General features: G+C 32.3%; 2 protein-coding genes across 2 annotated transcripts; both read left to right on the forward strand.

Annotated features, from left to right (window-relative positions):
• The first annotated feature begins 4,861 nt into the window (after positions 1-4,861).
• On the forward strand, positions 4,862-8,623 carry LOC123918454 (PHD finger-like domain-containing protein 5A). Its single transcript, XM_045970515.1, has 2 exons — positions 4,862-4,993; positions 8,096-8,623. The coding sequence occupies exon 2, from the start codon at positions 8,118-8,120 to the stop codon at positions 8,448-8,450; it is 333 nt and encodes a 110-aa protein (XP_045826471.1). The 5' UTR covers positions 4,862-4,993; positions 8,096-8,117; the 3' UTR covers positions 8,451-8,623.
• Positions 8,624-13,269: 4,646 nt separating this feature from the next.
• On the forward strand, positions 13,270-17,317 carry LOC123913770 (internal alternative NAD(P)H-ubiquinone oxidoreductase A1, mitochondrial-like). The gene is made up of 8 exons (XM_045964619.1): positions 13,270-13,842; positions 14,784-14,997; positions 15,323-15,483; positions 15,622-15,687; positions 15,921-16,084; positions 16,240-16,354; positions 16,689-16,868; positions 16,947-17,317. The coding sequence occupies exons 1-8, from the start codon at positions 13,387-13,389 to the stop codon at positions 17,097-17,099; spliced, it is 1,509 nt and encodes a 502-aa protein (XP_045820575.1). The 5' UTR covers positions 13,270-13,386; the 3' UTR covers positions 17,100-17,317.
• Positions 17,318-17,324: the final 7 nt, after the last annotated feature.

The raw sequence follows: 17,324 nt of genomic DNA on the forward strand, positions 1-17,324 counted from the left end.
GGGGCCTATTGGGAATTTGGGATAGTTATGATCACTAACTAAGAAGAGTACATCATCTTGTGCTCCATATTTCCTAGGCGAGATTATTGAATTTTGCATCCCAAAAGTGGCAATCAGTCCTCCATCATTTTGCACTCCTAAAAGATAGGTCGATGGTGGATATATTGTTGTTGCTATTGTTTTATTACTTTTTATGTGAAATGTAATATGTTAGTTTGTTTTACGTTGCAATAAACATAGCTCAATGTAATTTTGTTTTATGTTCTAATGAAATCAATAAAAATATTCCTATTCAAATTAAAGTAGCAATGACTTTCATGCTATTTTTCCTGCTTTTTAATTTCATATCTTATTAATCTGAATAGTCATGTACATTTTGGACTATAATCATTTTACATAAAAAAAAAAGAAGCAAAAAGTGGTTAATCTAATCTGAGTAGTCATTACAAGTTTAAACTAATTTAATCATGTGCTATATCTACCGTTTCTTCCACAAAATTGCCATCTTCAACTTTTGCACTATCATTACTTGTCTCGAGGGGTGGCATTTAGGGTGCACAAAATGTAAAATCTGTGCACCATGCACAAAGTTTAAAAAGCAAGATGGGAGGTTGGATTTTGCATTTCCATTAAATCTTATCATACATCTCCTACACCTTATCACATACCCTTCTTCTTCCAAACTTTATTTTCTTCTCAGATCTGAATTTTCACTAGTTGGATTCTAAAATTCTGGATTTAAATGTGTAAACTCAGGTCACACTATATTCTCTTGCAATTATATTTCCCGACAATTGGTTCAAGCTCTCCGCTTCGGGTCCAAACAAAGTGGGTCGAATTCTACCTCCGCTGTGTATACCCATGACCCACCCACACGGTGTCTGTGCTCGAAAATCACCACCTGGCGTCGGAGCTCGTGCGCCGCAACTAAACCTCCGGCACCGTCGCCGATAACTGCAACGTGGCGCGGTGTTAACAATGGAGTTGCGGTTGACATGATGAATTTAATTGGCATGAACAATGAAATTAACTTTTTTGTTTTAATCATAATCGTAAAGAGCTGGAATGCTTCCAAGAGCTGAGCATAGAATTATAAAATGATTTAAATGAGAAAGATGAAAAAGTAAATCCACAGTTTCATGTTAAATATTTTGAGATTGAAATCTTAGAATTTGTGCCTTATTTTGGTCCAGCAAGTTTTTAGTAGTAATTTTTGTGTTCTTTCAATGGATTAAAGATGAAAAAGAAAGAAGATGAATGTTCCGTTCAAATACTTTAATGAAAAAATTCTGACAAAGAAGAGTGTGTAATTGTGTTAGCATGTAGGAAGAGTATGATAAGCTTTAGTAGGCAAAGCTTATCATCGATAGTAATTTTTGGGAAGTTTTTAGATTTTTAGATTTTTTTTTGGGAAGTTTTTAGATTTAGATTCAGATTTAGATTTTTCTGGAATTTCTTTCTATGTTTAGATGGTGATGAACATGAAGAAGAAGAGAGAAGAAGATGAAGAAAAGTGGGTGATGATGGATGTTAGATTTGATACTGACAGACCATGCTAAAAATATGCTCTTTAGTTGATCTAATGGCCAAAAACAAATTTGTGCATGGTGCACAAATTTATGATATGTATAAATTTGTGCATGCTAAATGCCACCGTCTCAAGGTTTATAACCTTCTTCTTATGTTGTGGTCTTTAACCTTCAACTTTTGCACCATCACCATAAGAGAAGAACTTTGTAGCTATGCACATACTTGCCTTTAACCAAACACTTATTTAGATATTGTATTTCTGTTCTTGGATCCCGAATAGACTTTTTCAATTTGTGATGTGCATTATAAATAAGCTTGATAGCTATGTTGCCTAGGCATGAGTACGATACCGGTACCCAGTATAGGTACAAAATACGACATTTTTAGAAAACCTAAGGTATGAGTACGTTTGTATAATTTTTTTTTTAAGATATAATTATATAAATAAAATTACAGTGTTAAACCAAATAAGTAAACATAAAAAAAAAAAATCACACTTTAAAAGTAATTCAAATTGTTCGCATGACAACAAAGCATCAAAACTAAAAAACAATTTGCTCAAAAAGAGCGGCCTTTAGGTTAAGTTTATCGAAAAAAAGACTAGCAACTTCAAGAATACTGGCTCCATTAAATAGATTTCGTTCATCTCCACCAATATCCTACATTTTGGTTGCTCCTTTATTATATATATCTCACTCTTTTTTGACAAAAAAACCGAAAACAATCTTTTTTTTTTGTGTTTGGCGTAGCCCATGTGTACGCATGGTGTACCCTGTATGAGAAAAAAAATTAAAAATATTGGTACGGATTTCGGTGCGTACCATGGTGTGTACCAGGTACATACTATAGTACCTGATACGTACCTGGTACCGGTACTCTCCTTCAAATGGAGTACTCATGCTTTATAGCTTGATAGTAGTTGGAGTCACATTACGTCTCTTCTTCAGAAGAACTCAAGTGATTAATAAACTTTTCTTAAAACAAATCATTCGGAAGAACTCAAATTCGATTACTGATGCAAACAATTTTTTATCAGACTTTCCTAAATTCGCGGCCGAACTCTATATTTCTGGGATCTTTTCCTAAGAATCAATGGGTTAATAAAAAAAAATCAAAACGTGGGAAGAAAATATATACTACTTATGAAGCACGGACTCCGACACGGACACCGCGACACGATACAGACACGGACACCACGACACCGCTAATGTAAAAAATATAGGACACCGCTACATATTTATAAAACATATAAATTGAGAATCAAAATATATACATGTAAATCTAATTTGAGCAAGTTATTTTTTTTAAAAAGTTTTAAAACAAGATATGATAGTATTTTACCTTTATTTATCCATCTACGATCGAAAAAACTAAAAATATCGTAATCAAAATGTAGTGTCTTCAATCCCTCATTGATCAATATTGTTGTTTCTACACATCTTTAACTCTTGTAGATATGTGTGATAGGTGCATAAGGAGAGTATAAGCAAAGAAAAATAATTATTTTTGGGACACTTGTCAGACACGTGTCATACGAGTGTCTTACAGGTGTCGGACACCGATCAAAGGAGTGTCAAACTAAATGAAAAATTGAATTTTTTCCGACACCGATATAAGCTATCCGACACGTGTCGAACGAGTGTCATAAGAGTGTCGGACACCGACACGTGTCGGACACCGCGACACACCTAATCATAGAGATGTCGGTGTTTCCTATTTCTGGGATCTTTTCCTAAGAATCAATGGGTTAATAAAAAAAAAATCAAAACGTGGGAAGAAAATATATACAACAGCTGCATATTTTCCATTTGTGGAGTAAAATCTTAAAGGGTCTTGTTAACATGTGCATATAAGGCACATGATAAGGTATCTTAATATAGAAATTTAATATTTAATGATATAAGACATTTAATGTTTGGAAAATTAAAATGCACAAATTTTAAAACATAATTTCTATTTTGATTACCTTAACATGTGTCATATATGCATATATTAACATTCTCGATTCTTAAAAGCACTTTATTCATACTCCTCATTTGCAAATAATACAGTACATAGAGTCATACTAGTCACAAGATTTCAAGAATCAAGACCTCTGTCTGCCACACCTCGTTCTCCATAATTACAAGCAATCACCTAAATGGAAAATATGAAACAGAATAACCATTAACCAATGGATTAATGACACATGTTATATACTTTGAGAGTTACTTATTATTATTTTGTATATTTTTAAAAATTAAAAGATGAGGGAGTAATCTTAAAAGGCCATGTTGAAGTAGAGTAAGGGATCAAAGTTTAAACTTAGATTATGATGTCCGACATTAATAATTTTAATATTTCTAGTAGCTGAACTAAAATTTGTGGACCGTTGAAGGTTCGTTCTAATTACTAATACTATTAACAAGGATGCCTAGAAAAAAAAATTGTGCTAAATATACGCTACTTAAAAGTATGGGTAAATCCTTTTTTAAAAAAAGTATGTAAATAAAACTTAATTATTGTTGTTTTTTTTTACTTATTTATATATATAAGTCAGGATCAAATGATACCAATATGTTAAACTTAAAAAATACATATATTGACCGTTGGATTGAATTAGATTATAACATATATCATGTTTATAAAATATGACATAACGAACTAAAAAATAATCAATGTTTGTAACAAAAAAATCATTGTTTTAATGATAAAATGCAATAGTCAAATTTTTTTAATCAACAAAAAAGCAATAGTCAAATTGTTTTATTTATGTTCCATATACTTACTATTTATGGGATTTGGTCTTCTTCTTCTTGACTTATGAGCTTAATCCACACGATCAAAGTTTTATTTCACTTTTCAAAAGTACATATTTTTTGTTTTGGTTAATGGAGCATCACACATAAAATCAATCAAAAGAATTAAAAGATGAAACAATGATGCTAAATTCGTGCATGTTTCATAAATCATAAGGCAATTAATTTGATTTTTTAATAATTATAATGGAATGTGCAAATAACACTTACAATTAATTTGGATTGGGCTTGAGATCTGGCCCAAGACTAGAGTCTGGACGCTTCTCATAAATTCCCCATGATGTTTTCTCTCCCCACCCCGTGATTCTTTTATATCCCCAATATTCCGATTTTGTCCTTGCAAAAAATTTCGGTTCGCAGAAATCGAATTTTTTCTAGTGCAAATTCAGAGTAAATTTCGGTTTTTAGAAACCGAAATTTATTTTCAAGGCAAAAAAAACTTCGGTTTCTACGAACCGAAGTTTTTTCAAGGGCAAAATTGGAAACTCAGGGATAAAAGATTCACGGGGATTGGGAGAGAAAACATCATTCCCCATTCATTGTTCAAATTTCTCACTTTTTGTGTTTTCTTTTCTATTCTTCTTCATCTTTCATCGCTTCCGCACAGTACAAGGTTCTTAGTTCATACAAAGCGACGTCGTTTAACACTTCTCTACTCACAACAGGTACTTTAACTTTCTTCATCTGATTAATGCTATAAATTGAAATTTTTCTTACGATTTGTTTCCAATCACCGGTTATATTGTCAATTTTTAGGTTTTCGTTTTTGTTTCTGGTATTTATTTCAAAGTTTTTAAGAAGAAAACATTGAAACCAATTAATGATGAAATTTATAGAAGAGGAATTTGATTATATTGGAAATAGATTAAGAAAAAGTTAAACAAGTTTTAGGGTCGTTTGGCCCAGCTTTTTTTCAGAGCTTATGCAATATAAATTAGGTTTTATGCTATTTTATAAGTTCACACTAGTGAAAATTGTAATTTTATAAGCTATTTTATCATAAACTACCTTGACAAACTTATAATAATATATAAAAATTGCATAAGCTCTAAAAAAAAGCTGGGCCAAACACTTTGTTTGGATTGGTGGTATGAGATGGAATGGAGTGGTATGTGGTGGTATGAAGTGAAGTTCCATTGTTTGGATTCTTTAAAAATGAATGGAATGGAGTGGTATGTGATGGTATGGATTCCATCCCATTCCATCATTTTCTCTTATTTTTCTTCCCCTCCAATTTGGGGTGTATGGGATGGAATACAAAATGTCCAAACAATGGAATACATTTTATGCTCCATTCCATCCCGCTCCGCTCCATTCCATCTTATTCCATTCCGCTCCATTCCGTTATGTACCATCAATCCAAACATAGCCTTAGGCTCTGTTTGGATAAATAGCTTATTTGCAGCTTATAGCATGACATGATATTGATAAGTGCTTATGTATAAGTTATTTCTATAGCAACGGATTACAATAAAGTTTAATTGTTTTTGTATAAGATATAAGTTGTTTTTATAATCTATTTTGGAGAACTTATGCAAATAAGTTGAAAACACCTTATAGATCTGTTTACATAAGTTCTCCCAAACAGTTTTACACAATTTATGTTAGCAGATAAGTTTAAATGAGTCTATCCATACAGGTCTTTCATACAACCCTTTAGAATAACATGGAAATCACATCACTGCCGTAAGCTCGTAGCAGAAGGTAGTATTAGACCGAGTAGAAAAGTAGGAGTGATTACTGTTAGGCTTGAATTTATAGTTAATCAATAACAGTAACGATTGCTTTGAAGAAATAATTAGTTGAGATTCAGTGTCATAGGGAGTTCCTTTTGCCTGGTTGTTAGCAGAGAAATTTTCACATAGGTCATTCTCAAGGCATCAATCAAAAAGTAGAATAATGATGCTTATTAAGTTCTGATTAGGATGCTTATTTTTGTGGCTTCTACAATTGATAAACACACATAGAATCACACTCAAACAGTCAGACAAGCTTTACTAAATCCGAGAACTTTAGAATACCATGATCATTTTAGTAGGTTAAAGGAAATTAACAATGACAGTTAAATACTTCATGAGTATCTTCAGAATGCTAAATTATTATACGTGAAGAATTAATAATTGGAAGCAAAACTTAAGCTAATGTTTTTTAAGGAAAAATGTTAGGAAGACTTTAATTAACTAAATATACTATGATTACTGAACTTCACCTCTTAGAATAGATAGCTAAACTTTTTCACCGTTGGAAGTTTAACTTTTAAGAATTAAGATTACTTTGCAAAATGGAAGGATGAAGTATAACTGTATAGGAATACTCTTGTTCAAAAAAACTGTATAGGAATACTTGTCAAAGTTTAATCTTTTAGTTCCTTGGCTGTAAGCAAGTTGCTAATATATTGGAATGTTGATTCTACAAACTTATGTCTTTATATTTGCCTACCTTTCATTTGTTTACCCATCCTATCTAATTTGAGAACAACTAGAGCAGGAAAAATAATACTCCATATTCAAGATACTGGACCATTTTGCATGTTGTTTCATAGCTGCATAAAGCATTGGGCCTGCCCACAGAATGTGTCTAATATATGAGTGTTTCTTTTGGCGCCCCCGAAGTTTCTTGCATGCTGTAAACACTGTCCGCTAGTTAAGTAGCGGACGGGTAAAAATGGAAAAGAGCAGGGCGCACGAGAAACACAGGGGGCGCCAAAAGAACCTCTTTTAATTGTGAGTCTGATTTTTTAATACAAGTCCACGCTCTGGCCTTGGCCTGCTGGACTTTTTAGCCCTGTGGGCTTTGGATTTTGTGGGCGTTTTTGGGAGAGTACACACTGGATGAATAAGGTGTAGGTTCAACTTTACCATTATTCTAGATTATCATCAATTTTTACAGTGCGAGGTTTTGACTTCAATTTCATGCTTGCTGTAATGGACTTGTTTTATCTTTAGAGAAAATTTTTTAAAGAAAAAAAGAAGTATTTGAAGGCAGAGCATGTTAGAGGTTTTAGGGTTTATGGTTGTAGTCAGTTGTATCAGAATATCTAAAGTTCCACCATCGTGCATGAAACTGAAATTTTATACAAGCTTTACTTGATCTATGCCCCCAGGGTGAGGTATATGGTGTAGGACTGTACTGTAGGTTATAATAGTTTGAACTATGTTATTGTTATGACTCTATGAGGCAAAGCTTCCCAACATGTTATTAGGCTCTTGAAGGTTTATTAACTTGCTCGGACTGACATTCCTTTCTCTACCATGAGTTTGTGATATTCATCTTAGGAGAAGTGATAAAATAGAATTTGTAGCCTGTAGGGTGGTAAAGCTGTCATTTTTTGTTGGAACTTGGTAGAGAAAGAATATCATTGAATACTTTTAGTTGCAGTGCCCTTTATATTTAGTGTCCCATCAACTGGGAAATTGAAAGTTGTGCTGTTTATTTTTTTATTTTTTTTATAATGTTTTTGAGGTAGTTGGTTATCTGTTATGACTTATGATTATTTGCTATTACCAGAATCCATGTTCTTCTAATGGGAAGATCATGATCATTTCATAGCTAATGTGATGAAGAGAGTATCGGATCAGCTGATTAAAATAGATTCCACTTGCATATGCATTTTGCATACCTACTAGGGAAGATTATTACTAATATTACAATCTATCGACTATTACAAAATTTTGTTTCAATTTTGCTATAATTATAGTGTATTAGTGAGTATATTCTGTTTGACTTTCAATTGTATACAACACTAAAGATTTTGTATACATATTCAGCATCTAGCAGGTTGTTGAAAATATGGCCAAGCATCATCCTGATTTGATCATGTGCCGTAAGCAGCCAGGAATTGCTATTGGACGACTGTGCGAGAAATGTGACGGCAAGTGTGTGATATGCGACTCTTACGTGCGTCCATGTACACTTGTTAGGGTCTGCGATGAATGCAACTATGGATCGTTTCAGGGTCGATGTGTCATATGTGGAGGAGTAGGAATTTCCGATGCTTACTACTGCAAGGAATGCACACAACAGGAGAAAGATAGGGATGGTTGCCCCAAAATTGTTAATTTAGGGAGTGCTAAAACTGATTTATTCTATGAACGCAAGAAGTATGGTTTTAAGAAAAGATGAAGAGGATGAATACAACATTTGTATTTCTATTAAACATTTACTCATTGTATGCCATGATCTGATATCTGCATTATAGGATGATGTTTATTCAACCTTGTGCATGTAAACTTTTATATCTGGCACAATCGTCGTGTGTTTAGTTACTATTATTATCATTAACCCTCATTTCCCTATACTGGGTGTTTTCAGGTCAACATGCAAATTACAGAATATTTAATTGATAAGTAGATTAAATTATCCGTTTAAATTCTAAATAATAATGTTTTGGTCTCAACAATGAAATGTAATGAATAGGGTTAAATCATTTTGGCTTAAATGCAGTTTTGTCCTCCCCTGTTTTGATTAAATTGGAATTTTATCCCCCTATTTTAAAATGCGGACTTTTACCCCCCGTTTTATAATTTTTTTGATTTTGCCCCCCTAATATTCTGCTTTCGAGTCACAACTTCAAAGCTTCGTACACAACTCAATTTGGATCAATAATTCATCAAACGGATATCAAAATGACTGTAATCGAGTTATCTTTCCATAGAATCAAACCTCACTAAATTTGGAGTTACAAATAGAGATTAATTACCGTTTTAGTGAAGGTATGTCCCCCAAAATTCTGCAAAAATTTGTTTTCGAGTCACAACTTCAAAGCTTCGCACACAACTCAATTTGGATCAATAATTCACCAAACAGATACCGAAATGACCATAATCGAGTTAGCTTTCCACAGAATTAAACCCCACTAAATCTGGAGTTACAAAGAGAGATTAATTACAGTTTTAGTGAAGGTCTGTCCAATTACTAATAATATTTAAAAAACAAAACATGTATATTTGTTGTATTTTTTTTTGAAAATTGTGTTGAAATAACATTTTCCTAAATGGTGGTAGAATATGCAGGTGATATACAGAAGAAAAAAAAACAAAAAAAAAAGTAAAAGCTGCATGTGTGAACGCGCCATCCACAATGACACTGTCCATTGTTGGACTCGCCATCTAGAATGTAGCAACCTGATAAATTTTAATTTTTTAAATAGATTTCACTATTAAGATAATAAGAGTCTAAGTCTATTTTAAAATTTAATTATAATAATTATTTTATTTATTTTTAATACACACATACACGCGAGTGCACACAGGCACACACGCGAGTGCACGCACATACACACATAGTAAGTTAAAAAAAATTGTTGCCCCTAAACTTTTGGTGCATGTGGAATCGCTTCTCTCGAACACCCTCCAAAACTCTTTCGAAAATGACTAATTTAAGTCGGAGAATTTATGGGACACACAAGGTGGATCCAAATTTTCTCTATACGCATCTAGAAATGGAACTCTAACCATATGTTTAAGGTGATCAAAACTCTTATTATTTGGACCTATTTATTGTTGGTGGGACCAAAAATTTATTTAACTCATTAATAAAAGAAAAGCCACTTGGAACATGCAACGAGATTTTTTTTTAAAAAAAGAGAATAAAATTAAAAATAGAAAATAGTTGAATATTATATTAAAATGGTAAAAATTATTATTTTTAAAAATGGTAAAAATTATTATTTGGTATAAAATGGTTCAATAATAATAAAATGGTAAAAACTATTATTTGGTATTAAAATGGTTGAATATTTCAAAATGCAATAAAAAACAGTATCATTCATTTTTTATTTTTTTTCCCAAAACAAAGTTTATGAAAGGTGTTGAATATGTTACGTTTTATTTATTTATTTGGTATGGTTCAATAGGTTTTCTTTTTGTTACAAGAGAATGAACGTTAGGTGTGGGCTATATATGTCATAAATATATATTTAAATGTTATTCTTTGTTTTTACTCAATTTAATATTAAACTTAAGTGAGCAATGCATTAATTTTTTTTTTATATATAATAATAGTTCTTACAACAACGACTCAAAAAAATAAATTAACACAACAACTCTACATGACTTTCATCACTCGGCTATGCTTGTTAGGGCTTTTATTCAGCTATGTGACCATTTGCTTTGCTAGGAACATGCCCAAAGGTAATATGACTTGTTGATTTCTTTATATTTGTTTTGAAACATTTTCTTTTGACTCGATGAATCTATTTGTTGTTTGCGAAAAATTTAATCTATTTGATAATTATGTATTTTTTGATCTTTTTCTATTCAATCATACGTATCAAAAGAATACTCAAATGTAAGATTGGCAGATTGCATTAACTACACTTTTGAAAGTGTTTTTATGTCATCAATGTATTTTTGAAAGAATTCGAAAATAAGGAAATGGTATGATTTAGCGATTTATTTTTTTCTGAAAGTCCTTGTTGCACCAAACAAATACCAAATTATCCCACTTTTTATAGAAAATTCAGTAAAATCCCGTGTATGGTAGGCCGCAACATGGCACCACTGTGAAGGCAGCCATAGCGGAAAGCATGGCGCCATAGGGTCTGTGTCCACAGATTGGGACAATACAAAACTTTTTTTTGAAAAGTGAGACAATTTGGTTTTTTTTTTTATGTAACAAGGACTTTAAAAAAAAAATCCCATTTAACTAGTATTATATATCACAATTTTAAATATCAGTCACAAAACAGAATAAGAACTAAAGAAATGGTATGATAATTGCAGTAAAATGCAGTCATAATGCAATTTAATTGCAGTTTCGATAACATAAAACTACTATTATGTGGCATAAGTAGTTACATACATTTTTTATTTAAAACCTTGCTCTATTGTATTGAATGTGCTAGCTCCATTACAACTTCAAATATTATTTATTTTTTATATTCACTAATTATTTTATTTATATAACAAAAATATTATATAAATAGTGGCATTGCCTTTAATAGGGAACCAAAATAACCAATATGAAATAGTAAATGATTACGGAGAACCGGTGGCTAATCCTGGACATGATCCCAAAAATCCTCCTCCTTCTCATCCACTTCAAGGTAAGTATATTATTGTTATCATGATTTTATTTTATAACTCTTGTATTTGAATTCTAAAAATCAAATTTTCTTATCAACTTTTATTTAAGTTATTTTTTTTCAATTTTATTTTTTTTTGTCTTTTGAGTAGACCATTATTTTTATTTATATAACAAAAATATCATATAAATAGTGGTATTGAACGACTTTAACAGGGAACCAAAATAACCAATACGAAATAGAAGATTACGGAGAACCGGTGGCTAATCCCGGACATGATCCCAAAAACCCTCCTCCTTCTCATCCACTTCGAGGTGAGTATATTATATTTATTACGATTTTATTCTTAACTCTAGTATTTGAATTTTAAAAATGAAATTTTCTTATCAACATTTATTTATGTTATTTTTTTTTCCATTTTTTTTGTCTTTTGAGTAGACCATTATTTTTATTTATATAACAAAAATATTATATAAATAGTGGTATTGATCGACTTTAACAGGGAACCAAAATAACCAATACGAAATAGAAGATTACGGTGAACCGGTGGCTAATCCCAGACATGATCCCAAAAATCCTCCTCCTTCTCATCCACTTCGAGGTGAGTGATTATATTATATTTTTTTTTCTCTCCTAAATTCATTTTTTTTGTCTAATAGCCCAGTGACTAGAAATTCTACTTTAAAGATGAATAAATAGATTGTCCGGTCCGGGCTTCGATATCACCTTCTGCAAAATATATGTGATGTCCCAACGAACTGAGATAAGATCACTGAGACAAAATGCATTATAATTTAAGGAAAATATTTATTTATTGAAAAATAAAGATATTAAATATTTGTTAGCAAAAAGATATTCATTGATATAGTTAAGGATAATATTTATTTATTATGAAGGACAATGTAAATTAAGCTACTAGGCTTGGTCTAGTGGTGAGGGATTTGAATAATATGCTGGAGCTCTCTGGCTCCATTGTAAATAAAAGAAGGACGGTGTAAATTACGGTCATTATTCAAATGAATGGTTACATTTTTTTTTCAGAGTAAGTGATGTAAATTGGTTAAACTTACTATCATCCAAAATTTAAAAGAAAAATTTGACTTGCCTTAATATTCTCACGAACTAAAAAGTTCATATCTAATACTTTCGTCTCTTTTTTTTCCCTTTTATGCAGATTAGTTAGGACAACTATGAAAGAATATAGGAGTTAAAGGCACTGTTTTAGAACCATCCGAAGTTCATCGAGTTCAATCACACTATTCTCAATGTGTTATGGAAATGAATCACGAGAAAAAAAATAAGCCACGTATTTGAGAAACTATTAAAAAATTAAATTTTTTGTGTGTTATTTGCATCAAGAATGAAAATAAATTAAAGAATATAATCCATAATGCACCTTTTCATTATTATAATGCACAAATATTTTTTGTTTTTGGTTAACCAAGGTTAAGAATTGTTTATTTTAAGCATTGAACTCAGAACCATTGATTTTAGGGAAAGATTACTAAACATTTGAAGACAATTATTTGGTTGCATAACTTTTAAATTACGGTGAATTTTGTTTTTTTTTTTGTTACGATTAATTCAAATTTTGTTGAAACAAAGAGAAAAATAATAGACCGGCAATGAATCGAAAAAATAGAAAAAGATAGTACTAACAATGAACCGAATAAATAGACTCAAATAGATTTACATGTCAATATTGTAATTTTTTTATTCGATTTAATTTTAATTTTTTTTTGTCAAGTAGTTTAATCGCTAAAAATTTCACCCTTAAAATTTGATTAGATACATCTGAATGAATTAAAATTTGAGTTTTTGTTGAGGAGTAGTACTTAGCAACATAACTAACCCATCACAAAGCCTACATCTTTGGATGTTATTTACTTGGTTCACTTTCCACACCCAATCTAGATTTTGTGATGCATATCTTCAATTCATATATCTAATAAACACCATAAAAAAAAAAAACACACTAAAAAGAATACATCAAAAACCTATTTGAAATTTTCCAACATAACTAGAACAACTAACATGTCTTGGTTAAGAAATCTCTCAAAATTTTCCAACATTAAATCATCTCAAAGACCCAACAAAACAGACCCATTTTTTCTTTTACCATCATTCACTTTTCTCTCCCATTTCAGTTCTCAACCCATTGAGGAAAAGCCTAGTGTTAAACATATTGAGTATGCTTCAAGTTTGCAACCAACAAAGCCTCATGAAAAACCAAGAGTGGTTGTTCTTGGTTCAGGTTGGGCAGGGTGTAGACTCATGAAAGGATTGGACCCTAATATTTATGACATTGTTTGTGTCTCACCTAGGAATCATATGGTTTTTACTCCTCTCTTAGCTTCCACTTGTGTTGGAACTCTTGAGTTTAGATCAGTTGCTGAACCTATTGGAAGGATTCAACCTGCTATTTCTAGGGAGCCTGGTTCTTATTTCTTTCTTGCCAATTGTACTTCCATTGATGCACACAATCATACGGTGTGTTAACATGAATATTCTTTTTTTTCTAGCTAGTATTTGAACATGAGTGCAAATGTTAACACACACACACACACACATATAAATAGTTTCTAAAATTATTATTGGATTTAATCTGCTTAAAAAAATACAGGCTAAATTGCATTTTTTGCCACCTGATTTTCACAAACTTGCGATTTTAGCCTCTTTAATTTACTTTCATAATAGTACTTTTGGCCCCTTTAACAAACTTGCAATTTTGGCCCCCTAACTTTAGTCCCTTTTGCAAAATGGTGGCTCCCCACTAATTTTGACCAAGTCAATGCACACGTGGCAAGTGACCCACATGTCACGTCAGCATGTCTTGCCACTCAAACAATAACTCACATGTCATGCCAACATAACTTGCCACATATGCTGATGTGGCATGTGAAAGTTAGAGGGCCAAAAATGCAATTTAGCCTAGTTTCTTTGCAAAAAAAATTCAAAGTATCGAGTCGTTTTAGTCTTTAAATGTGCGAGACAGTGTATCCATAGTCGCTAAATGTGTTCAAACATCATGTAAGTGACTAATGGAAGATGCATTCAAGATAAATTTAACTAACAACAACCACATTTAACGATCAAATTGATTAACTAAAAGACACATTTCGGTATGTTTTTTGTAATTTTGGATAACTCAGGGGATATAGCAATACACAATACCACATTTTACTCGTTTATTCCTTGATAAGATTAATTGATTACAATGATTTGGAACATGTTTGGCCAAGAATTTATTTTTTCCATGTCAACTTATATCTTACTACGTTTCTTTCCTTCAACATATTTTCTCAATCTATTTATTTTTTGCTCCAAGAAAAACATAGTATGATATTAATTTTGGTTGGAATGTGGTTGAAATGTTGGTACTTGCAGTGTGGCTTATATGGAAAATTTGTATCTGATGTTTGGTTTTGAAGGTGCATTGTGAGACTGTAACTGATGGAGAACAGACAATAGATCCTTGGAAATTTACAGTCTCTTATGATAAGCTAGTAATTGCATTAGGATCACATCCTGCTACTTTTGGAATTCAAGGAGTCAATGAACACGCCATTTTCCTTCGCGAAGTTCATCATGCACAGGAAATTCGTCGAAAGTTGCTCCTCAACTTGATGCTATCTGATGTTCCAGGTTTGCTACAATGTTTTAAGCCATACTTGGATAAACAACTTAATTTATTGCTTATAGCATAAACACTTATCGTATATCTGCTTATGTATTAGCTATTTCTATAATGTCTAACTGGTTTCATATAAGCTATTTCTATATATGAAAATAAGCTTAAAACAGCTTATGGACATGTCATATAAGCTGTTTCTGTAAGTTCTGTTAAGTAGTCTCGCAAGTGTTTATGCCACTAGATAAGATCAAATAAGTCGATCCAAGCAAACACTTAATCTTAGTATGTGTTGTTGAGTCATTCTGTTAATCAATTCTGTGTTTTACTTGGATACAGGAATTTCAGAAGAGGAAAAAAAAAGGCTTTTGCACTGTGTTGTTGTTGGAGGTGGTCCTACTGGAGTTGAATTCAGTGGTGAACTTAGTGATTTTATCATGAAGGACGTTCGTCAAAGATATACTCATGTGAAGGATTACATCCGTGTTACATTAATCGAGGTATGTTCAATAGTATCAGATATATGTAATACAAAATTATGCAAGCCATTTTTGGTTTTAGAAAATTACCATTTTTCTATGTCAAAGATGTCTTTTACTTTGTTCTAAGGGAACTTATGTTGTTAACCAATTTATTAGGCCAATGAGATATTGTCATCTTTTGACGACCGACTCAGGCTCTACGCTACTAAGCAGTTGACTAAGGTAAGCTAGGCATTTCTGCATTTTGAATGATTCATATAAGTTTTAGTTTAACATGATACATTAACATTATCTTGAGGTGTTTCTGATTGGTTGTATTGTGTTGATAGACGCTATGTTTATACAAGAATTATGTCTTTCACATACTGATGAAACTCGTCATGATAATAGTACTGTTTAGTTGTTTACATTTTCTATATTAGTTTTATATTTTCCAATATTGTAGTTTATCTCAGTCAGGAGTTCGTCTTGTTCGTGGCATTGTGAAAGACGTTAAAGCGCAGAAGATTATCCTAAATGACGGTACTGAGGTTCCGTATGGTTTGTTGGTTTGGTCTACTGGTGTTGGTCCATCGCCAATTATTCAATCTTTGGATCTCCCAAAAGCTCCCGGTGGAAGGTTAGTCTCATTACTCAACATTGTTGCATTCGCTTCACATTGTCAACTACGGAAAATTTGCAAAGTTGCAGTTGATTTATAAATAGAATTATAATCTTTTATCTGCCATGTAATGAAAGAAATCTCAAAGAAAATTCTGACTATTCTTATCTCAGGATTGGTGTTGATGAGTGGCTTCGTGTTCCTTCGGTACAAGATGTGTTCTCAATAGGTGACTGCAGTGGATTTGTTGAAAGTACAGGAAGACAAACACTTCCAGCATTGGCCCAAGTAAGTGATATTAGAACCAACCCTTTCATTTCATGTTTTCACTTTTTATAAAGTATGGACACTCCTCGGATTAAGCGTGTCCCGATGTTGGACACGCGTCGGTGTCCTACACCGATACGACGCCGGCACTTATGATTACATTTAATTATGTCATTTTTTCAAATTATTATCGGTGTTGACGTGTCAGTGTCATGTCCGATGTCCGTGTTTGTGTCCGTGCTTAAACAGTTTCTGATACCAAAACCAAATAGAGCCTTTAGTAGTTCTGATAGTTTCAACTTTTCCAGAAAGTTTGTTTTCGGCCATTTGATACATTACCATTTGGATTTCACAGGTGGCAGAAAGACAAGGTAAATATTTAGCAAGTATGTTGAATAAAATTGGTAAAGAAGGTGCAGGCCATGCAAATAGTGCAGAAGAAATAGAACTTGGTGATCCTTTTGTTTATAAGCATCTTGGAAGCATGGCAACTATTGGAAGATACAAAGCTCTTGTCGACCTTAGACAAAGCAAGGTAATTAATATAACATCATTCCTTAGCTTTAAAAGCTTTCGTGTTATTATTGTTACCTTACTAATCAAGGTCGTGCAGGAGGGAAAAGGGTTAGCACTGGCCGGAGTTCTGAGTTTTTTTATTTGGCGCTCGGCGTATATTACACGCGTTGTCAGCTGGAGGAACAGATTCTATGTATTTATCAACTGGATTACAACTCTTATCTTCGGCCGTGATATAAGCAGACTATGAATAAAAACAGTGGCAGAAGAAAGAGGTAATTGACGACCGAGCTTGAACCTTGAAGGACAAGGCAATGAAACTTTCATCTTGAAACTTCTCATAAATCAGAAATCTCACCATCCTATGTCCTTTTGTACAAATTAAAAACCAAGAAATCATTTCTCATGTTCATAATTAAACTACTCATGAAATGCATGATCTATATGAAATCAATTTATTTACTTACATGTACAT

This window comes from Trifolium pratense, linkage group LG3, assembly GCF_020283565.1.
Source record: "Trifolium pratense cultivar HEN17-A07 linkage group LG3, ARS_RC_1.1, whole genome shotgun sequence".
Taxonomy (NCBI): domain Eukaryota; kingdom Viridiplantae; phylum Streptophyta; class Magnoliopsida; order Fabales; family Fabaceae; genus Trifolium; species Trifolium pratense.